General features: G+C 40.9%; 1 protein-coding gene across 4 annotated transcripts in view; it reads left to right on the top strand.

The window, feature by feature from the left end:
- The window catches only part of MACF1 (microtubule actin crosslinking factor 1), a 233,613-nt gene that overhangs the window by 8,188 nt on the left and 201,370 nt on the right, over positions 1-24,055 (top strand). For all 4 annotated transcript variants that reach the window (XM_036257347.1, XM_036257345.1, XM_036257348.1 and 1 more), the window contains exon 2: positions 10,413-10,474. In XM_036257347.1, coding sequence (XP_036113240.1) covers positions 10,413-10,474 — 62 coding nt within the window. The remainder of the gene's footprint in view (positions 1-10,412; positions 10,475-24,055) is intronic.

Below are 24,055 nucleotides of genomic sequence, written 5' to 3'. Positions count from 1 at the left end.
ATAGATGGGCCGGGCCATCTGAAAGAAAAAGGCCTCATTGTGTTTTTTCAGCATTCCAGTGTCTGGTACAATTAGCTGAGATTCAGAAAACAAGTTGGACAAACAAGCAAGCAACTTCCACTGATGGATGAAGGGATTTCTGGCAGTTAAGTGCACTGACTGTGAAGGCAGAGTGGCAGGGTCTGGGAAGCGGAAGGGGACTTTGGGATGACATTTCTGGTTGGACAAGGGGAAAGAATGGAGCAACACCCAATCAGTATTTTTGAAGTGGATGAACTCTGCTGTGTTGATCTGCCTGAGAGGCTGGCTGAGGCTGGGCTACTCTGTCAAGTAGGTGGAATCTTTGGGGAGAAACAGTGACTCTTCCCTTTGGGCACCTGTAAATTGGGGAAATGAAGTTCCCTTTGGAATGTAGGAAGCTATTGGTAACAGTGTATGGACTCGCTCTACTATAGTCACTCCCACTGTGAGACTTTCTCAGTTGGTTAACACTTTATATGTACTTTTGCCTAAGAAGAGGCAAGCCGGAGGAACGGTTGTTGGGCAATGAATGCACTGTTTCTGACTTGGCAGTAAGCCGTTTTACCTCACCAGCTCTCCTGCAATTGTCTAAGTTTCACCAAGTCACAAGCTTCTTCTCTGCAATTGGAGGGTAACTCAAAGATCAGCTTCTACCTGCTGGGGTTTACTCACTTAATAACTTGGCTGTATGTTTACATATGAAGCTCCCACCTCTGCTGCTGGTCTGAAAACACTGAGCTGGTGCTGCTTTTGAATGGGATGATCTTTGCCTGAAGACCTGGACCCAGTTTTTGGAAGGGAGGAGCTTCTTCTCTGACCTCAAGTCAGGGAGGAGGTCAGTAGGAAGTGGTGGGTGGAGCCACTTCTCTGTACTTCTGCTGTCTCTCTGTTCATCGAACAGCCCTCGAAACCTTTTTTGAGGAGCTGCGGAGGGTGCACAGGCCACTAGCTGGAGGTTCTCTGGGACACCCTCCTTTTAAGTGGGGTCAGCAGACACAGGGGTGCCATGTGGCCCAGTTACCAAGATGAGCACGAGTTCAACGCCCACCTGGTTTGTCGCATGTGCTGTATGGGTTAGTATGTGATGTTTTTTTTCTTTGCCTGGGCCTGAGAATCCCAAATAGCCCTTGCTCTCATTGACTCATAGTATTGCATGGGCTTTGAAGCCTTGCAGGTGTTACAACCTTTGGGCTTGTTAAAATGTGCAGTGGAATAGACCGGAGTGCCCTACTTCCTGGGGAACTTCTTAAGCTTGTAGTGACTGGCAGTTAAGAGCCTAAGCTTTGGGTGTGGGACTTTCTTATAGAGACTGAATTCATGCTAATGTTTCTGCCTATATCAGGAAACCACTTTTAAGTTTAAGTTTCATAGTTCTGAAAGGGTGTATTTTTAGCAGAGGTTGGTTGGTTACGGAGTCCACCTATGAGCAGACTTGAGGGGGTGTGGGAAGGGAGGAGTCATGGCCTAGGTTTCCTCTTTGGAGCGGATTGCTAATTCTCTACACTTACTCCCTTCTGCCAGCTATGAGGAGGGAAAAAGGCTTGAAGGTGGTCTGGGGATGAGCCCTAAAGAAGAGTTGGAGGCTAGAAAAGTCTTGTGTGCTGTGGCTTAGATCTCCTGATAAAGGAGAAGAGTTAATTTAAATATGTCTGTGACCTTGAGCAAGTGGCCTAACCTTTTTGGCCATAAGTTTCCTTGTCTTCCAACTGTAGGGTGTACAGACTGGTGTTGGAATGAAACATCAAGTAATAAATTCTGGGTAAAATAAAAAGATAAGCAAAATGTAGTGTGCCTTTTATAAAGCCTGACTTATTTAAAGACCTGTCCTTTATTCTGAAATTGTCCTTCCTACTTTTTTGATGTTAAAATGCCCGTTATTTTATAAAAGAATTGTTGTTAGGTGGTAGTTTGTTTTTAGATGTTTTCATTTAGCAAAAGAAAAAGTTGGTATCTTTATGTTCGGTTTTCTAATTCATCTTGAGACATTTACTGGTTTTTGAAATCTAAATTTGAGAACTACTGGATTGATAACTTAATATCTTTTGATTTTATACTGAGTCTCTGAAGCAGAACAAAATTGTGACCCCAAATAGGCAGATTTTCAGTAAAATTGAAATCTCTGGGACCTCAGAAGAAATATCAGGAGAGTAGCAGCTTGGATTCTGACCCTGTCTCCTGACTATCAGGCCAGTACTGCCAAATATTTCAGTGCCTCTGGTACTATAATAAAGTTTGAGGCACAAGGAGGGAAAACTTTATTCAGTTATTGTCATGTAGTCTAGCTTTTTATCTTCCCAGCAGCATTGAGATTTCCTCCCTGAGAGCTAGAGGAAAGAATCTGCATCTGAGCGAGCTTGGAGATAAAAGGGTCTCCTTTTTGTAAGCAACATGGAGGTGTAAGGAAGTCTAAAATCTTTATGGAAAGTTTCAGGGTGAAAACATATCCGCAGTTCACCCTACCTCATTTAGTCTTAACCTGATAGTTAAGAAAATGGACTTGGACTTCAATCATCTGCATGGGGCTCCTGCTGTACCACTTAATAGCTATATGAACTGGAAACATTGTTTAACTTTTCTATGCTTGATTTCCTTATTTGTTGAAAGGAGATTAAAATAGACCCTAATTCATAGAGACATTGTGAGGACTATATGATATTAAAGCACTAGCCTAGTGCAAGCTCCCCAGGTGATTCTGATGTGACTGGTTCACAGACTGGTATTTAGGAACCACTGACCTAAACTAAACTGCTCATTTTATAGTTGAATCTCATTCTCAAAGAGGGGAGATGATTGTCCTCTGAGGTAAGAACCAGAGGCCAAGAAACGATATTGATTGGCTGCCTACTGCATGCAGAACCCCCCTCCCCCCCCCGGGTGGGAGGGGAGTATCAGGCCTACAACCAGGGCATATGCCCTGACTGAGAATCAAACCGGCGACCTCTCGGCACATGGGTCGATGCTCAACCACTGAGCCACATTGGCCGGATGTAGACTTGATTCTTAAACTTTTCTCTCTTTGTATCTTTGAAGTATTTAGTTTTCCTGAATGTGGTACTCCAATAAATACATACTCTAGAAACTATTGAGCTTTTCTCCCTCTTCCCTTTCCTTATATGCCTCTCCTTCCATCTCTGTGGCTCTTTTCTTTTGCCACCATGCTTACTCCTGGCTTATTTCTTTTTCTTTTCTTTTTTTAATCCTCACCCAAGGACATTTTTCCATTTTGTTCAGATAGAGTGGGAGGGAGAGAGAGGAAGAGAGAGAGAGAGAAACATCGATGTGAAAGGGACACATCGAGTGGCTGCCACCTACACAACCCGACCAGGGCCGGGGACAAACTATAACCGAGGTACATGCTCTTAAGGGAACTGAACCTGGGTCTCTCTGGACTGTAAGCCGATGCTCTAACCGCTGAGCCAAACCGGCTAGGGCTCTGGCTTATTTCTTTATCTAACTTCTGTCCTGTATTCTCTGCTTCCCAATAGTGCAAAGAATGATCATTAATAGCCCTGGCTGGTTTTGCTCAGTGGTTAGAGAGTCAGCCTGTGAACCAAAGAGTCTTGGGTTCGATTCTGGTCAAGGGCATATACCTTGGTTGCGGTTCTGTCCATGGCCCTGGTCGGGATCATGCGGGAGGCAACCAATCAATGTGTCTCTCTCATATTGATGTTCCCCCCCACCCCCTCTATCTGAAGATAAATGGAAAAATGTCCTATGGTGAGGATTAAAAAAAAAAAGTCCATGACAGACTGAGGTTTGAAGCTCAATTCTGCCACTTCCGGTGTGATTTTGGGCAAATTATTAAGAAGCTTTTCTGAGCATCAATTTGAACTATAAAGTGAAGATAATGTGTACTTGGTAGAATTGTGGGATTAAGTCAAATACTAAATGAGACAGTCCTCCCATAGTGCCTGACACGGAGTAAACACAATACATATCTAGGTCAGTCTTATCTCCTAAAGTTGACTTATATACTTCTGAGGATAGGAATCATTTATAATGATGGTGTTCATATACTTTATTGGTGAGGCATATTAAAGTACAATTCATCCTATTTGGGTTTACATTAAGTGGTGTGAAGCTTCTGGGTCCACATGTGGCAAGAACTTAGGGAAGCTGTAATAGAAGAACTATCCAAATGGAAGTCCCTGCTCCCTGCTGAAAAACTGTCTTTTAATTATTATTTGAGAATACTTCTTAGTCTGACTTTGAAAATAGCCTCTTAAAGTGTCCCTGTAGATATAACCTTGGCAGATAGTGGGCTCTCAGTATATTTGTTAAGTGAATGAGTATTCTTTGAGTGCCTACTATTGTCCTAAATGTTGGATATTTAATGCAATTTAAAACATGGTTCTTTATTCCAAAGGGCTAAAATTTCAAAAAGATAAATGGGATTTACATATAGAGATATTTAACAGTAGTTTTTATGTGCTAGGTGCCAAGTAACTTGAATAAACACAGGCATCTGTAGGCATCCAGAGATACTGGCATAGCCAGAAAGGTGTAAAGGGAGAAGTGGGACTTCATTGGACCTGGTAGGGAGGCTCTAAATTAGATAAGAAGAGGAGGACAGATCTATATTCCAGTAGGGAAAAAGGGTGAACAAAGGCAAGAAATACGAAGGTTAAGTATGAAAATCATGAGATCAGAATGACTCATGCAGAGGAGTCTAAAGATAAAGTTGTAACAGTAGATAGATTCTAAATTTTTTCAGGTCAGAGGCCATGTCTTTGTCTCCTCCAATCACCTAACACATAGTGAATAAAAACTGGAATTGGATTTCATACAGTTTTAACAGGCTACGGAAACTAAGGAGTTGGACTTGCTCCTCTGGTCTTATGGGAGCCACTAAAGGATTTTGAGTAGAGGGGTGATATGGGTGAAGTGGTAATTTAGGAAGATTTGTTGAAATTGGCTATTCTGCTGTACTTGCCACAACCTCAGCTGTTCACTGTTTGCTTCAAATCTGTACCCTCAATTCTGACTGCTCTTCTGGACTCTAGATCTAAGGTTTCAGCTATTTGTAAAGAAGGTTCTAACACCTCATTATTTTTCTTCTGCTTTACCCAGCCTATCCTTACCCAATGTGTGACTCCTGCTTTCCTTATCTCAAAGTACCACTCCTCCCTCCTGGTTGCTCTGACTAGAAACATTAGTTATCCCTTTCCTGAACACATGTAGTCAATAGTTAAGGGCTGATGTTTCTGCCCCTACATTGTCATGCAGATCTACCTGCCCTCTTTACATTCCTGCTGCTTCTGCCCTAGTTCAAGGTCTTAGATTTATTTCCTGATTATCATAGTAGACCCTAACTCATTCCTCTACCTCTTAGTCTTAGTGTCTCTCTGCTGCAGTCTGGCCTTTAGTCCAGTGTCAGATTAATCTTTTCCAAACATTCTTTGGTTCAGAAAATTTCAATGGCATCCTTTTATTTATTGAATTAAGTGCATACTCTTCCAGCTTTCTGGACTGATATGACCTTAGGTGACCTTGCTAGCTTCCTTTCTCATTATATTGCTGGAGTACACTGTGCATAGCCATACCATTTCCTGAAACATGTCCTGTGTACCTATATGTCTTCAAATTGCTGCTCATGCTTTTTCTTTAGTTTGGAAATATCTAAACACTTTTTGGGCTGCCAGAGTCCTACTTGTCATCCAAGGTATAGTTCAAATACCATGCCTTTCATGAACTCTTCTACCCCTCTGTCAGAATTAATCAATTGTGTTTATCAGCATGATTTTATGCAGCTTGTATCTGGTATGTTATTTACTTGGTGTTATTGTTAATTATTTATATGTTGGCCTCTGTCACTAGATTGTAAACTTCATGAGGTCAAGGAACAGGCCTGTTCTGACTCTATTTCTCTTCTATGTCAGCTCAGGTGTATCGTTTTTAGATTTCCAGGTGGTTGGTGCTTCTTGGGGTTCTTGAACTATTATCTCATAGGAGGACTTGGTAGGTGAACAGAGTGACTATACAAAGTAAAATTATTATAAAGATTCAATTGTGCCAGTCACGTCTTTAGGTCTAAAAGAAATAAGGCAGTGGACTAAATAGAAATCACATGATTCCACATCTTCTTTAAAATATTGATTAGTTTAAAAGGAAATCTGTTAACTTTTTCTTTTCTATGTATGTATTGTTAAACATGTTACAGCAAGTATATATAACTTTTATAATAAAAGAAATTCTAAAAAAAACAATAAAGAAAACTTGTGACTTCAGAGTGAGAATTTTATAAAACTAGAAACAGACTACTATTCTTGGTTATGAAGGTAATAAATATAGTGAAGCAGAGTGGATCTGGTATTCATGAATGTGCTGGGCAGAACTGTTAGTGAGCTTTACTTTTGTTTTTGTTTTTGTTTTTATCCTCACCCGAGGACATTTTCCCATTTTTTTGTTCAGGTAGAGTGGGAGGGAGAGAGGGGAACAGAGAGAGAGAGAGAAACATCGATGTGAAAGGAACACATCGAGTGGCTGCCACCCGCACGACCGACCAGGGCCGGGGACAAACTGCAACCGAGGTACGCGCCCTTACCGGGAACCGAACCCGGTTCTCTCAGGACCGCAGGCGGACGCTCTAACCGCTGAGCCAAACCGGCCAGGGCTTTACTTTTGTTTTTCTATCATGTTTGCATGTCTCAGCACACAGGTAATACTTGCTGGGCTGTTGGGGTTTTTATATATTGGACTGGACTCTTGTAGATAACTTGGTTCTAATTTCATTTTATGTGTTTCTTTAGCCAGTCTTCTAATATATTGGCCAGTCAAGAAATTGGTTTTTGTTTTAGGTCTTGTTCTATAGAGTTTTAGCTGTTAGAAGCTGTGGAAGATACAAAAGTAAAGTATGGTCTGTTTCCTTAAGGAGTTAATGATCTTATTGGTAATGTGAGAATAAGAGTATTAAAAGTTCAGAGCTCTAGTCCAGCCAGTACGGCTTAGTGGTTGAGTGTCGCCGGTTTGATTCCCAGTCAGGACACGTGCCCAGTATGTGGGCCCCATCCCCAGTGGGGGGCAGCCAGTCGATGTCCTCTCTCATTGATATTTCTTTCTCTCTCCCTTTCCCTTCCTCTCTCTCTAAAATTAATAAAGGAAAAAGAAATTAAAAAAAAAACAAACAAAAAAAAACGTTCAGAGCTCTATATAATTATATAAGTGCTGATAGAGTGATTAGCATAATAAGTACCATAAAAATATGGAGAACAAAGGAACTATTGAGAACTAGAGTTGTCAGGAAAGGTTGCCAGAGTAATTTTTCTCAAACACAAATCTGATCGTGTCATTCTTCTATTTAAAATCTTTTGATGCTTTCCTTCCCTTCCCTTCCCCTTACTAGTTTCTTGGCAATCAAAGTTTAGACTCCTTGGCTTGTCATGAAGTCATAATTTGGTCATGGCATCCTATCTAGTTTTAAGTCTCACCACCACCTAATACACATCCTGTCTTTCAACCATCTTTAATACTGTGCTGTTCTTTGAACATAAGCTCCTTATTCTCTCCGTGCTAACTTTTCATCTTTTAAGGTGTAGTTCGAGTCACTCATCTGGAAACTTTCACTAACCTCCTCCCATACTTTCTTCCTCTTCTTAGATAGAGCACTCTGCTTACTCTGTTATAGCACTTACCAAACTGTATTGAAGTTATTTCTCTTCTCTGCTAGTCTGTCATCTCTTTCAAAGGTAGCGACTGTGACATTGTGTGTAACACAGTCTGCCAAGCAGCCTAGGTCCTTACAAAAATTTATTCAAAGAATAAATCAATGAATGAATGAGTTTGATTTTAAAGACTAAATAGCATTTGGAGAGGTGGAGAGGAAGAAAGTAGCATGTCACAAGGAGAAATTACATAGTATGAGCAATGTGTCAGTGACTTAGATTGAGACTGTAGTTGCAGGTTGGTTCTGATTCAGTCTGCAGATGATACAGACTTGGAAAGGATGATGAAGTTGGATAACTGAATCAGTATCTAAAAAGATCAAGTGAGCGGAATATGTTGGAATGACAGTGGTTAAGTTAAATCTAATAAAAATCCTGGTTTCAAATACTTGTAGGACTCTATGAAGTGAAAGATAGATTAGACTTATTTTATTTTAACAGTTCCAAGTGAGAGCCAATTGGTAGAATTTATTAAGAAGCAGCTTATGACACTCTATGGAGCTATTAACTTAATATATGTTCCTTTATGAGATATTGACATCTCTATTATCTTATTTTTATTTTTCAGTTACAGTTTACATTCATTATTATTCAGTTTCAAATGTGGCTTTTTCTGCAGATCCTTGGTTATAATACTTCTGTTCAACTAGTCTTCAGTTGGTTATTCAGGTTGATCTGTAATTTAGTTGTAAATCCTGCTTGGTGCTGGGAGGAGATGAGCATAACTTCTACCTACTCCACAGGAATATAGTAGATGTGTGCATCTTTTAACCTTCAACTTATGATTCTTGTTGAAGGGATTCATGTATCAGCAGGGAATTAGACTGTATAACTTCTAAGGTCCATTCCAGTTCCTAAATTCTGTGGTCTGTGGTAGGAAGAGAGACTTGTCCCTAGAAAAGTAGGAAAGGATTCAAGGCTGAAAAGAAGGATGTGCACGTAAGACTGTTGAATGGCTATAAACTCAGAAAAGTAAGTAAATGTGCAGTTCACCTGAAAGTGGAGAGAGAGCCTTTGCATTGTTTGGGATGATACCTGCGTAGCTTTTATTAGAGAATCAGAAAGAAGGGAATACCTGAGCAGTAGGAGAGAACACCCAACTACAGTTTGTGTGAATTACTAGTGAACCAGATTTTGTATGATTCTGCCACTGTCTTCTGAAATGTTTTCTGACTTGGAGAAGAAATGGAAGAATTAAGCAATGGTGATAATTCAAGTTTGGAGATTGTCATGGTGAACAGAGTAGTAGAAGGTTAGACAGATGGGAGTCCCAGGGGTATTAGTGATGTCAGCTTTGAAATGCTTAACCATGTTGTCTAGCATAGGCTTGGATAATCTTAGATGCTCTTAATAAAATAAGAATGGAGTGATTGAGTGTTGAGAATGGTTAGGAGGTATGAGAGATTGATAAAGATGACTGCTAAATGGTTGTTTGAAGAAGAAATGAGGCCCAGGATGTGGCAATTTGGTGGCTGGATATGAATTGGAGATGAAGGCCAGTGGAGCCAAGTAGGCTCAGATGCATTGTCAGCATATATGTTGAAGTAATTTGGGGATCCTGCCAAAGGATACATATGGAGATAATAAAGGTGAACCAAGTTGTCAGAGAAGGTTAAGGTTAATTTGTCATGTGGAAGGGGCAGGCAACAGGGAATGGTTGATGACAATGAGGATGATTTGAACAAGGTGGTAGGGAATGGCATGGGCTTCAAACAAATAGAAAGGAGTGGGGCGGATGGAACTCTGTCCTGGAAGTGGCTCTGGGGAGTTGGCAGTTGTGGGAAAAAGTGAATTCTCCATGGGATTGGACTTCTGTGGAGCAGGCATTGTCGAGTATTAATAGTTATGTTTCTGTTAAAGCAGTGGACAGAATCGAGAATGAAGGAGAGTTTTTTTTTTGTTTTGTTTTTTTATCCTCGCCCGAGGATATTTTTCCATTTTTTGTACAGATAGAGTGGGAGGGAGAGAGAGGAAGGGAGAGAGAGAGAGAAACATCGATGTGAAGGGACACATCGAGTGGCTGCCACCCGCACGACCAACCAGGGCCGGGGACAAACTGCAACCGAAGTACGTGCCCTTAGCGGGAACCGAACCCGGGTCTCTCCGGACCGCAGGCCGACGCTCTAACCGCTGAGCCAAACTGGCCAGGGCTGAAGGAGAGTTTTTCTACAAAGAAATGCGACCTCTGGAAAACTTAGGAGAAGGGAAGGAGGGAGAAGATGTACAGTGTTAAACTGGGCAGCTTTGAGAGTTTAGCTGGTTGGTAATGGCTGGTGAGGAAACTGGAATGAAGGAAGTAGTGGGGCAGGAGAGGGAGGGAGGAGACAGCATTGATCAGGCAGAACCATGTATGAAGAGTGAGATACTACCCCTGCAATATGAGTGTCCCAAATGTCAAGGCCATGCCACTCTTTCCGTTGGTGGTATTCACAGCTTTGGCTTTTTGGAGCTCTCTGTAGGGGAAGCAGGGAATCACTCTGTTCCCCAGAGAATTGTTATGCTAAGGAGACTCTGCCATGACATGTTTTTTGAGGCTCATGATTCTGTTTAATCTTCAAAGTAACAACATGGTCAGGACAGAAGAGACAGTTCAGATGGGCCAAACCTTCCCAACAACAAGCCACTGTCTCATAGTTCTATAGAAATTGTCTCTATGGTCCTGGAGAAACTGGGGTGTGGGAATTTGTTCTTCGGGTAGTGCTAAGCCAATGTTGTCTGTTTCCTTTACAGATGAACGGGACCGCGTTCAGAAGAAAACATTCACTAAATGGGTCAACAAGCACCTGATGAAGGTAGGCTTCCTTCATGGATGCTACCCTGCACCTCTGGCTGCTTTAATCTGGATCTATCATTCCCTTCTCTCAGATAGTTCAGATTGCTTGCCCTGTGCTCAAGTTTTTGGAGATACACATGTGACTTTAAAAAAATAAACAATGAACATAGTCATAACATAGTATGGAAACTTTTACTGATCAGTTTTTTGGTGAGTACAGTAATACATGTCATTACCTCAGAAGGCTGAGGTTGAGGATACTGTGAGGTGATTCCTGGGATTCAAAGAACACTTTTCAAATTATTTTATAAACTCCTTTTAAAATTTTTATTTTTAAGTCTGATTACTATGTAAATATGGGGTGGATGGGATTTTGTGAGCTATGCTGTTTAAAATACAGAATACTTCCAGAATCGCTAGGTTTGGGGTAGGTTTTATTAATTATTTTTAAACAGAGAAGAAACCAAGGCAGAGACTTTTTTTTTTTATCCTCACCCAAGGACATTTTTCCATTTTTTTGTTCAGACAGAGTGGGAGAGAGAGAGAGAGAGAGAGAAAGAAATATCGACGTGAAAGGGACACATGGAGTGGCTGCCTCCTGCACGACCCAACCAGGGCCGGGGACAAACTGCAACCGAGGTACATGCCCTTAGCGGGAACTGAACCTGGGTCTCTCTGTACCACAGGCCAACGCTCTAACCACTGAGCGAAACTGGCCAGGGCATGGCAGAGACATTTTAAGGACCCACCTAAGGATAAATTGGATGACTAACATGGCAGTCAAGATTTGAAAACGGGGAGGGTAGCCCGCTGAGCCGGGAGCGGGGCGAGGCACTGAGAAGCGGCGGGGCGGCTGCCGGCTGGATGGGAAGTTAATGTTTACCGCGGAGTCCACCCAACATTTCCAAGATGGCGGCGTAGGTAAATGTGGTATCACATCCTCCCACAACCACATCAAAGTTACAAGTAAACTACAGAACAACCGTCATTCGAAACCGCCTGAAATCAAGCTGGATGGAAGCCCTACAACTATGGAATTAAAGCAGCAGCCACATCCATACTGGTAGGAGGGGCAGAGGCGCGATAGTCTGGTCCCACACCCACGTGTGGCGGATAAAAATCAGAAGGCTGCCTTAGCTGGGAAGGTCCTCCCTGAGGACTGAGGGGTCCTCGTCCCACATCAGACGCCCTGCTCAGGGTTCCAGTGCCAGGAAGAGAAGTCCCCATCACTTTTGGCTGGAAAAACCAGCGGTAACTGAGGCTCAGGGAAGCTGACGCAGCTGAGCTCCAGGCAGCTCCTTAAAGGGCCTGCACACGGACTTATCATTGGACTCACTCCCTCTAAGCTTGGAGGGGAGGCAGCTCGAGGGGCACCAGAGACATATAGGGAAGAATTGAGCTGCTTGGCACTGGAGCAAGGGCTGGAGAGGCGGCTTTCTCCAGGACAAACCGTGCAGTCAGAGGCCTTTGTTCCTTTGGTGAGCCCTTCCCTGGGTCGGCAGACAGCACCATATATGGGACTCCAGCAACCTGGCTCACACTGGTTGCCCCACCCTGGTAATTCCCTGAGGCCCCACCTCACCCACCTTTCAGGCCCACCCAAGCTGTTGCCAGTTGCTTAACCATAGGATTGGCCTGTCTTGGATCCTGCTTCAGGTTTTTCTAAAGTTTTTCTTCTTTTTTTCTTTTTCTTTTTTTTTTCCTATCCTCACCCGAGGACATTTTCCACTTTTTGTTCAGGTAGAGTGGGATGGGGAGAGACAGAGAGAGAAACATTGATGTGAAAGGGACACATCGAGTGGCTGCCACCTGCACGACCAACTAGGGCCGGGGACAAACTGCAACTGTGGTACATGCCTTTAGCGGGAACCGAACCCGGGTCTCTCTGGACCGCAGGCCGACGCTCTAACCATTGAGCCAAACCGGCCAGGGCTTCCTAAAGTCTTTCAAACAAGCAGCATCTGGTCTCAGATAGCCCCATACCTCTCGTTAAATAATACACAGAAACAAACACGGGGAGGCAGCCAAAATGAGGAGGCAAAGAAACAGGTCCCAAATGAAAGAACAGAACAAAACCCAAGAAAAGGACTAAGCGAAATGGAGATAAGCAACCTAACAGATGCTGAGTTCAAAATACTACTTATAAGGATGCTCAATGAACTTAGTGAGAACCTCAATGAAATTAGTGAGGGCCTCAAGAGCATAAAAAAGGATCAGTCAAAAATGATGGATGTACAGTTAGAAATGAAGGAGGTATTAACTGAAATAACAAATAATTTACACAGATTCAATAGTACAATATGTAAATCCAAGAAGCAAACCATTGATTTGGAATATAAGGAAGCAAAAAACACCCAATCAGAACAGCAAAAAGAAAAAAGAATCCAAAAAAATGAGAACAGTGTAAGGAGCCTCTGGGACAACTTCAAACGTGCCAACATTCGCATCTTGGGGGTGCCAGAAGGAGAAGAGAGAGAACAAGAAATTGAAAACCTGTTTGAAACAATAATGGCAGAAAACTTTCCTAACTTGGTGAAGGAAACAGACATAGAAGTCCAGGAAGCACAGAGAGTTCCAGACAAGATGAACCCCAAGAGGCCCACACCAAGTCACATCATCATCAAAATGGAAAAGGTTCAAGACAAAGAGAGAATCTTAAAAGCAGCAAGAGAAAAGCAGTTAGTTACTTACAAGGGAGTTCCCATAAGGCTGTCAGCTGATTTCTCAAAAGAAACTTTGCAGGCCAGAAGGGAGTGGCAAGAAATATTCAGAGTGATGAAAAGCAAGAACCTACAACCAAGATTACTCTATCCTGCAAAGCTGTCATTTAGAATCGATGGCCAGCCCTGGCCAGTTTGGCTCAGCGGTTAGAGCGTCCGCCTGCGGTCCGGAGAGACCCGGGTTCGGTTCCCGCTAAGGGCACATACCTCGGTTGCAGTTTGTCCCCGGCCCTGGTTGGTCGTGCGGGTGGCAGCCACTCGATGTATTCCTTTCACATCGATGTTTCCCACTCTCTCTCTTCCTCTCTCTCCCTCCCACTCTGTCTGTACAAAAAATGGAAAAATGTCCTCGGATGAGGATTAAAAAAAAAAAAAAAATAGAATCGATGGCCATATAAAGACTTTCCCAGACAAGGAAAAGCTAAAGGAGTTCATCACCACCAAACCGTTATTATATGAAATGATGAAGGGTCTTTTTGAAGAAAAAGATAAAATATATGAACAAACAAAATGGCAATGAATACATATCTATCGACAATGGAATCTACAAACAAAATGAACAGGCAGAACAGAAACATTCTCATAGATACAGAGAACATTTTGTTGGTTGCCAGCTGGGAGGGGGGTTGGGGGAATGGGTGAAAAGGTGAAGGGATTAAGAAGTACAAATTCATTGCTAGACTGACAAACCTCAGAGGGAAAGGGGTTGGGGGCGGGGGGAGAAATTAACCAAAGAACTTCTATGCATAACCAATGGACACAGACAATAGTGTGGGAAAAGGTGGGAGGGGGGCGGGAGTGGGGAGGAGGGGGTCAATGGGGGAAAAATGAGGAACATCTGTAATACATTCAACAATAAAGATTAAAAAGAAAAAGATTTGAAAACAAATTTTTGAGTTACAATCATTACTGCTTTGGGAAGGGTCACCAGTGACCTCTTAATTGCTATATCCAGTAGCCTAGTTTTATCTTCCTCTTATTTGATTTCTCTGTAGCATTTGATACTGTTGACTAACTTATTACTCCTTAAAGCCTTCTCTTACCTTGGCTTCTAGGACACTGCTTTTTCCTGAATTACCTTTTCCCTCTATGAATGCCTTTTTCCTGCCTCTTTCACTGGTTTTTCTTTCTCTGTCTGGCTCCTCTGTGTAGATGTTCCCCAGGGTCCTAACCTTGGCCATTCCTTGTTTTGTTCTCTGTAGTCTGCTTTGGCAGTCTCGTTTGGTTGCACAGAATGCAAGGAAGCACAAGTAGAAAAGGATACTTGGCGATCTCACAGGATCTGATGTTTAGATGCATCTGGGCTTTATGAAAACTAAACATTAATTCACTAAACATTATCAGGCAGCTGCTCTCTCTTTTTATGAGGACTTGTAATGCCTCATTTAAATTTTTTTCTGTCTCTTACTTTAATTTCTTTGCATTTCTCCCATTACTTGTGTGTGAGCTGTCCCTCAAATAGTGATACAAACCTCTGCAGTTACATGATTCTAAGGACACAAACAGAAACAGTCGGGTTGTCTGGGGTTTTCTTTTCCTCCATGGGTCAGGTGTCCATCCATAGTTCAGTAAACTATGGAAGATGGTTACATAAATCAAACATGGCTCCTTAGGGCCACTTGTTTAATGGGTACTGCAAGTGAGGGTGATTTTCAAGCTACAAGATAGGATTAGGAGGTGGTGATAGAGCCTTTTCCAGAATTCTTTTTTAAACCAGGGACCTGCATATCTCACAGTGTACTTGACACGTTCATCTGGATGTTACCCAGACATATCCTATATTCAACATATCCCATATTGCAAAAACAGTTTTACTTATATATCTGGCTGTCCAAGTTTGTAACCTAGAATCACACTATATTCAGTCTTGCCCATCGTTTCTCCCTCATCACCAACTCCAGTCAATCACTTCCAAGTCAGAAAGAGTTGCATCTGACTTTTCTCATCCCTGTTAACCTCTGCTCTAGTCTAGGGCCTCTTCATCTCTTGCCTTGACCACTATAATAGTTTCCTAATAAAGTTTTCTGTAATAATGGTAGTGATAATAGTAACGGTTTATTGAATGTTTACTGTAAATCAGACATTCTGTACTAAGTCCTTTACATGGATTATCTCATTTAATCATTCACTGACCTTTTAAATATTATTATATTTAATTATATATTATTATATATATTATTAAATATATAATATTATATTATATTAGTTTCAATTCTTCAGTGACTTTGTGCTATAGATTCTGTTAATATTCTCATTTTATCAATAAATATAGTAAGGTTTAGAGAGGGTAAGTAACCTGTTTAAGGTCACACCACAAGAAAGAGGCAGAACTGAAATTTTAGAACTTGGGCCTTTGCAGTACTGGCACTGGCTTCTGCCTACCTTTCCAGGTTCATGGCATCATGTTCCTCTCATACCTTAGGCTCTTGCTGTACTAAGTGCCGTGCTATTTTATGATTCTCTGTCTTTGCTCATGCTACTCCCTCTGCATGGAATCCATTCCCCAACTCTGTTCTGCCTGGATAAAACCAACTTAACATCTCCTTAATAAATATATATTTTTTACTATCCCATATGGATCTGACTACTCATTTCTTTGTGCCCTTCCCTGTACTACTTATGTACTTCTGTTATAGCACCTGTAGCATTTATCTTTCTGCTAGATTATAACCTGAAGGCAGATATACTGTGTCTTATTTTTTCAGGGTGAGGACAAAGAAGGAAGGGGAGAGAAAAACTGATGTTCTCCTCTGATTCTCTCAGTGTGTGTGCCAGTTGCCTCTTGTTTGATGACATGTAATTCTGTCGTGATGCAGAGCCCTCGCATCAATCTACTCAGCTTCATTTCCAGGCCACTCTCCTGTGTAGCCTGTGCTGTAGCCACGCTAGACAACCCACTGGTCTCTAAACACTGTGTATTTTCACACCTCTTTGCTTATTCATTTTTCTCTCCCTAGAATGCATGTCCCAGCCTCCTCTGCCTGGCCATCACCCGCTTACTCTTCAAGGCTCAGGTCCCTTATCACCTTCCTGAGACTTTGACCTCTATCTCTTGGACTAAATTAATTGCAACTTCATCTCTATTCCATACCACTTTGAAGAGATGTCTTGTATGTTCACATATTGGTCTCCTCTGTTAGAGTGCTCATTGAAGGCTAGACTATATTGTGCTACTTTCTCTACCAAGCACCAGGGACACAAGAAGTATCCAATCAGGATTTGCTGCCTTGAGTAAATAATATTTTGATAGTATTATAGCTTACAAAGCACATTCTTATCTGACTTGATCCTTATAATAACCCTGAAGGAGGTAAAACTATTTTCTTCTTTCAATTTTCACAACTAGGGATAGTGAGAATTAGGATAAAGTGACTTCCTGAGATCATATAGCTAGTGACAGATGGAGCTAAAGATCAATCATGAGTCTTCTGACCAAAATTCCTTGTTCTTTCCACTGAATATGCTCCCAACTTGCCCTATGTTCAGACCTCATCTTTAACAATTGAAAGAACTGAATTTATCCTGCTTCAAGCTTGTCCCCCTAAACTTTGTAGTTGAATAGAAATGCTCTGGTTCCCTGCTGTTCATTTGTAGCTGATGTTGCCTGTTGGACTCTCCTCTCCTCAGTGCTGTGTGATGACAGGAGACTCAGGGAGAGAAACGAGTTGAACACTTCACAGTGTTGTTAGAAACTGGAGACCAGCCAAAGCTTTACTTAAATCCCTGGCTATCTGTCATCTCTTCCCATACTTCCACCCTTACAGTTCCAAGAGCATTTTCTCATCTTAGGATAGTTCAGAGAGAGATTCACTTCTAATCAGAATCATTGCTCCCATGCTGGAATTGTTTGAACTTTGGGTTGAGAATGAGGGATCGAGGTTTATTTTTTATAACGCAAGCATTCTTTGCTTTGTTCCCCAACTGCACCCAGGTTAACGTTGCCATTGGCAAGTAGACTGATGTAAGGTCAAAACAACCAAGTCTCTCAAGTTCTAGATTTAGTTGACTTAAGATTTGTTGGATTTCCATATCCTTTTGTTCTGGAATAAGCAAATTAATTTTCTCTTTATATTTGAGAACACTGTTGGTTCAATCTTTTTTTGTTTTTAATCCTCACCCGAGACAGTTTTCCATTTTTTGTTCAGATAGAGTGGGAAGGAGAGAGAAGAAGAGAGAGAGAGAGATATCGACGTGAAAGGGACACATCGAGTGGCTGCCACTCGCACGACCAACCAGGGCAGGGGACAAACTGCAACCGAGGTACATGCCCTTAGTGGGAACCGAACCTGGGTCTCTCTGGACCACAGGCCGACGCTCTAACTGCTGAGCCAAACTGGCCAGGGCTTTTTTTTTGTTTTCTGTTGTTTCAATCTTAAAAGAGATTTGTTAAGGATGTAAGTATCTGAAATAACCCAATTTAGAATTCAAGCCTATAAACTTAAGAGTTCCATCAAAAAGAAAAAAAATCTAGAGTTTTAAGTTATTTAAATTAGTCTTGCCAGGTAGCTAATCAAGTATATGCCTGGTAGCTAATCAAGTATATGCCCCCAAAGAGAATTTCAAGAATGTGCCTGGCCAATTTGGTTCAGCAGTTAGAGTGTTGCCCTGCGGACCAGAGAGACCCTGGTTTGGTTCCCGCTAAGGGCATGTACCTCGGTTGTCCTTGGGTGAGGATAAAAAAAAAGAAAGAAAGGATGAAAAGCTGCAACAGAACTGAGAGCATGAGCTCCTAAGAAGGAGGAGAAATACTTTCTGTGGTCAGTTTTTACTGACTTCAGAGAAAGGCCAATACTTAATCTAGCAGATAGAATAGTTTGTTCCATTTTTACTCATGGATGCAATCTGGAAGCCACTGGTCTTCCTGGACTTTTAGTTAAGAATTCCAGATAAAACAGCAAAAGTTTTAAACTCTAAATTTTTATTGTTGTTCTCAAATTTTCCCTGTTTGAGGCTCTCTAATTGAACACAGGGCGGTAGACAGCTCTGATGATTCTAGGCACTCTCTCCTGTGCAGCCTCTGCTGTAGCCACAGAGCTCACTGCTCCCTAAACACTGTGTACTTTCACACCTCTCTGCTTATTCGTGTCTGTGGGAAAGGTCAGAAGGAGACTAGCAGGGAGTTTAAGAGGTTGACAAAGTAGTGTTGGTTCGACACTGAGGAGAGGAGTGTTGCTTTTGTTGCCCAAGTGTGACCATATGGTGGTGGTTTGTGGCTATCTCTGCCTGGATATCTCTGAGTTTTTAGATCCTGATTTCACTCGAAGTGCATCTCAACCGCCACTAACAGTTTCAGGCCTACAGCTGGGCTTGCATTCTCGCTCCCTGTGCACAAATGTCTGCCTATTAAGGAAAGCTACCCATTATGGATTTTTAGTCATCCTCAGAGAATCTTTGTTAATTAATCAGACTTGGCTGGTACCACTGTTAAGTTCTCAAAACGTAAGGAACTCTCAAAACAGAGAGAGGATAGAATTCTTATCTGTGAAGAGCTTTATACTTTGTTCCTCTCTCTCACTCTGCTTACTCTAGCAGGGATTCCAGCCTCCCCTCTTAATCCCTGTACCTGAGTATAGTTCTTTCCTGAGTGAAAAGTATAGGCCAACGAACATCTGTTTTTTAGTATTAGGCTTTTTCTTGGATAAATTTGGCCACTGAATCAGTATGGAATTTCCCTCCTGTAGTTTAGAAATCTGTAAATTCAGAAATCCATTTGAAGTTACCAGGCTCACTTTCACTTTTCCTGTATCGTTTAGTAAGTGTAGATGAAAATTAATAACATACTCTTCTCTTTAAAACTTTCTCCTCTGCCCTATTTGTTTTTGTTTGTTTGCTTGGTTCTTCAACATAGTTTAGATCAAGAAAATTGAGCTGCTTGTGTTTTCTTTTAATAGTCTTAGGGGAAAGCGTTTCTAGGTCAGGTTTTCTGCAGATATCAAAGAATACTACATGATAATCCTCGGTTCTTTTGTGGGGGTCCTTTTATAATTTAAGAATGTTGCTAATATGTCATTTCTACCCTTCAGGCGTCATGGAAGCCTTGTGAAGGGAAAGCGCACTGCACTTGGAGTCAGGAGACAGTGGTCTGACACTTCCCAGCTAAATTATATTACACAAGTTATTTAACTTCTCTAGGCAACACTCTTCCCACCTGTAAACTGAGTGTTAGAGTTAAGTAATCTTTAAAGTCCCTTTGGGCTCAGATTCTGATTCTAAGCACTTAGGTGCAATTTAGTCCCTTTGCTAAAAAAGCCCCACTCAGAAAAAAGTTTCATAACTTTACTCCAGTCTTAAAAAAACTGGAGAGCAAAGCTTTCTTTGACATATTAATGCATGGGTGAGTGGGGAGGATTGACCTGGGTTAGGATGGAGTTGGTCTCTCAAAATAGAGTCATTCATTAATTTTAAAAAATAGCTCTTTTGAGATTTAATTAACATATCATACAATCACCCATTTAAAGTGTATACTTTTGTGGCTTTTAATATATTGTCAGAGTTGTACAACCATACTCACAATCAATTTTAGAACATTTTCATCACCTCAAAAAGAAACCCTGTATCCTTTAGTCATTACCCCAACCTCCCTATGTCCTTCCTCAGCCCCAGGAAACCACTAATCTACTATCTGTCTCTATAGATTTGCCTGTTCTAGATATTTCATATAAATGGAATTATACAGTATTGGTCTATTCCTTTGTTTTACTGGCTTTTTTCACTTAGCATGTTTTCAAGGTTCATCCATGTTATAGCATATATCAGTATTTATTGCTGAAAAATATTCTATTGTATGGATGTACCACATTTTGTTTATCCATTTATCAATTGATAGATATTCGGGTTATTTTTACTTTTTGGTTGTTCTGAGCAACGAATGCTGCTATGAACATTCATTCATGTATAAGTTTTTTTCTGGACATGTTTTCAGTTCTCTTGGGCATACATTTGTGAGTGGAATCACTGGATCATATGGTAACTTGTGTTTAGCCTTTGAGGAACTGTCAGACTGTTTTCCAAATAGCTATATAATTTTACATTCCCACCAGCACAGTGTATGAGGGTTCCAGTTTCTCTACGTCTCCATCAAAAACTTATTATCTGTTTTTTAAACATTATTGTAGCCATCCTAGTGGGTGTGAAGTAGTATCTCACTGTAGTTTTTTGATTTTTATTTTTCATATGGCTAATGATATTGAGTATCTTTTCATGAATTTGTTTAATGATACTAAGCACTTCTTCATGCGTTTGTTAGCCATTCATATATATTCTTTAGAGGCATTCACTAATTTTTTTTTTTAATCCTCACCCAAGGACATTTTCCCATTTTTTTGTTCAGGTAGAGTGGGAGGGAGAGAGAGGAACAGAGAGAGAGAGAGAAACATCGATGTGAAAGGGACACATCGAGTGGCTGCCACTCGCATGACCAACCAGGGCCGGGGACAAACTGCAACCGAGGTACGCGCCCTCTGCGGGAACTGAACCCTGGTCTCTCTGAACCACAGACCGATGCTCTAACCGCTGAGCCAAACCAGCCAGGGAGAATTTTGACAGTGATTTTTCACAGGGAGTACAAACAGTCAAGGACCTGAATAGTTGAAGTTTTCTACTCATTTGTTGATGGAATAGTATTATTATTATTTGTTGTAAACATACAGATTGATGATTCCTAAACACTCTTGGATTCATGTGGCTGCCTCTAAAACTTCTAACGCTTAGTTCACTGGACTTTTTCATAAGACATTTGTGGAAAACTTTAGAATCAACCTAGTATTTGCAGAAGAGAGAAAGATTTTATAGGGCAGACCTAGATTGATCGGCCTGGTCATTTACTAGCTGTGTGATCTTGGGATGTTAATGGAGCCCTCCAAATCCCATCTCTGCACTTGAAAAATTTCTGACTTGGAAGAGCAGGTAAATGTTAGGTAGTTCTTTATCCTCCTCTTGGCAGACCTGTTACCAGTATGTTTCAGAAACAGACTACTGTTCTCTGTTCTTGAAAGTTCTCCAGAAAAAAAACCCAAACCTCACTACACTCTCCTTTCCTATTACCTCTGTCTATCTTGCTTTCTCTATTTGTTTTCACAGTTATTTTGTTAATATAATTGGAGAAAGATGGAGAGAGATAATCTAGCTTTTTGTTTTTTGTTTTTATCCTCACCCGAGGACATTTGTTCATTTTTTGTTCAGGTAGAATGGGAGGGGGAGAGAGAGAGAGAAACATCTACGTGAAAGGGACACATTGAGTGGCTGCCACCCACACGACCCAACCAGGGCCGGGGACAAACTGCAACCGAGGTACATGCCCACAGCGGGAACCGAACCTGGGTCTCTCTGGACGGCAGGCTGATGCTCTAACCGCTGAGCCAAACTGGACAGGGCTAGTTTTTTTTTTTTTATCTTCACCCGAGGACATTTTTATTTATTTATTTATTTATTTATTTATTTATTTATTTATTTATTTATTTTTATCCTCACCCGAGGACATTTTTCCATTTTTTGTTCAGGTAGAGTGGGAGGGAGAGAGAGGAACAGAGAGAGAGAGAAACATCGACGTGAAAGGGACACATCGAGTGGCTGCCACCCGCACAGCCAACCAGGGCCGGGGACAAACTGCAACCGAGGTACATGCCCTTAGCGGGAACCGAACCCGGGTCTCTCTGGACCACAGGCCGACGCTCCAACCGCTGAGCCAAACCGGCCAGGGCCACCCGAGGACATTTTTGCATTCATCTTCAGATAGAGCGGGAGGGAGAGAGGGAGGAAGAGAGAGAGAGAGAAACATTAATGTGAGAGAGACACAAAGACTGGTTGCCATCCATAAGACCCCAACTGGGGCCAGGGACAAACTGTAACCGAGGTACATGCCCTTAGCAGGAACCGAACACGGGACTCTCTGGTCCTCGGGCTGACACTCTAACTGCTGAGCTAAACCGGACAGGCCTAAGCTTGTTTTCCTCTAAGTTTCTTATAAGGTGGTTAATTTTGCTATTCACAGATATAAAACATAACGAATTTTGGGGCCTTGATGTGAAATTAACTTTACATTTCAAAGTATCTCCTTTTTCTTTTTAGTACTCTTTGGTATTTAGTGTCCTATTTATTGATAACATGATCTCACTTGGTCATCAACCCTACTATAATTCATTTAAACAATTTAATGTCCATTCTCAATTTTTGTACCCTACGTTCAGATGTTATCTGTCAAAAATAAATTCCTCATTGTTTTCTCTTCTTAATCCTTAATACCAAGTATTTAATATTTTCTGATTTATTTGTTTTTTAATCTATAATTCATTTACACTCTTTAGAAAATTATTATCACAAACCATTCTTATTTGTAGGAAAATTAAAAAACCCTTTCTTAATCCTCATCCTCCTTTTTCTATAGCATTAGATACTGGTAATTACAATTTCTCTGATTATATTTCCTTGTGGTTGTTTTTTTTTTGTTTGTTTGTTTACCTCTTTCACCACCCCCTTCCCCATTTGATTGCTTTTCCATCCCAGCCTTCTAATTTTGGCAATTCCCTCAGGCTCAGTCCTTAGCACTCTGCTCTTCTTTCTTGCCTCTAACCCCAGCGAGCCCAACATTTCCCATGTCTCTAGATAGCACCTTTATGCATATAACTTCTAAACTTAAGTTCTCAGCTGACCCAAGTTGAGTTCTGGTATTTCCAGCTGCTTTAAGATTCATTTCCATTTGTAGTTCTTTTGTTGCCATTTTAAATTCAATGTATTTAAAATTGAATTGATCAAATCCATTCCCTTTCCAACCCTCATCACTGTTTATTTCTGTTAGTGGTGCACTGTGGCTGTTCCAGTTGCAAAGTTTGAAATCTTGGAGCCACTGATGTGCTGGAGCCAGCTTACATGGGTTAACAAAAGCCAAATATTAAGTTTTGGGGAATTTTGTGAGCTTGTTGCTAAGCATAGCTATTATTAAAAATTAAATTATATAAACTTGCAGTTAAATGCATTCTATTTAAAATAAAGGTAGTACATACTCCAAACTCATCACTTCATAATTATTTTACTACATGTTATTATTATCTATGCTCTTGAATTATATCAATTGTATCTCTATAATGAAAATACTAGATAATGGTGTGCTACTGTACTTTTCTTCCCAACATCACACTTAGTGATATTATATTAGCAGCTTGAAATTGGTCATGGTGGGAGTATTTACACCCTGGAAATCAACAAATGCTACAAGTCTGAGCTGGATATATTGTTTTGTTTATTGTCTAGACTTAAGTGATGGAGAAAAATGTAAGTGTTGCAGATTAAACTAAAAAGTATGTCTATAGCGAGTACCTTGTAAATATCACAAAAATTGAAGAAATGTTCTTTCAGTATTTGAAAGCTATTATGCAATTCATCATGAAACATTTTCTTCAATTGGGTAATCTACCTGTCACCTTATTCCTTAACATACAAACAAGCATGCATACCTTGCATATTTCTACCTCTATACTTTAGGTGGTTTCCCATTTTCTTTTTATCAAAACATTTGATAATTTTTCAAGTCCTTTCTCTTTCAAGAAGTCTCCCCATATATTTCCAGTCTTTGTATTTTCTGATTCCCTTTCTACTTTGAATACTAGATATTATAATTGGAAAGGACTGCAGTTCTTTTTTCTACACAAATGTAGAAATCTCAATATTCCCCAGTTTCTGCTTGAAAAATTTCAGTTACTAGAAATTCACTACTTTTGAAACTAGACCTTTTTATTGATGTCTAGAAAATTATTTATGTTGAAAAAAATCTTCCTCCTTGAGATTTCTACCACTCTTTTTATTCTGTGTTGTGAGTGTCACTCAGTGAAATTATCACTAGACTTGGAATGAGTCAGAAGACCTACTGCCACTTGCCAAAGCTATGT

This window comes from Molossus molossus, unplaced genomic scaffold (assembly GCF_014108415.1).
Source record: "Molossus molossus isolate mMolMol1 unplaced genomic scaffold, mMolMol1.p scaffold_m16_p_12, whole genome shotgun sequence".
Classification (NCBI taxonomy): Eukaryota; Metazoa; Chordata; class Mammalia; order Chiroptera; family Molossidae; genus Molossus; species Molossus molossus.
This window is presented reverse-complemented; position numbering and strand designations above follow the sequence as displayed.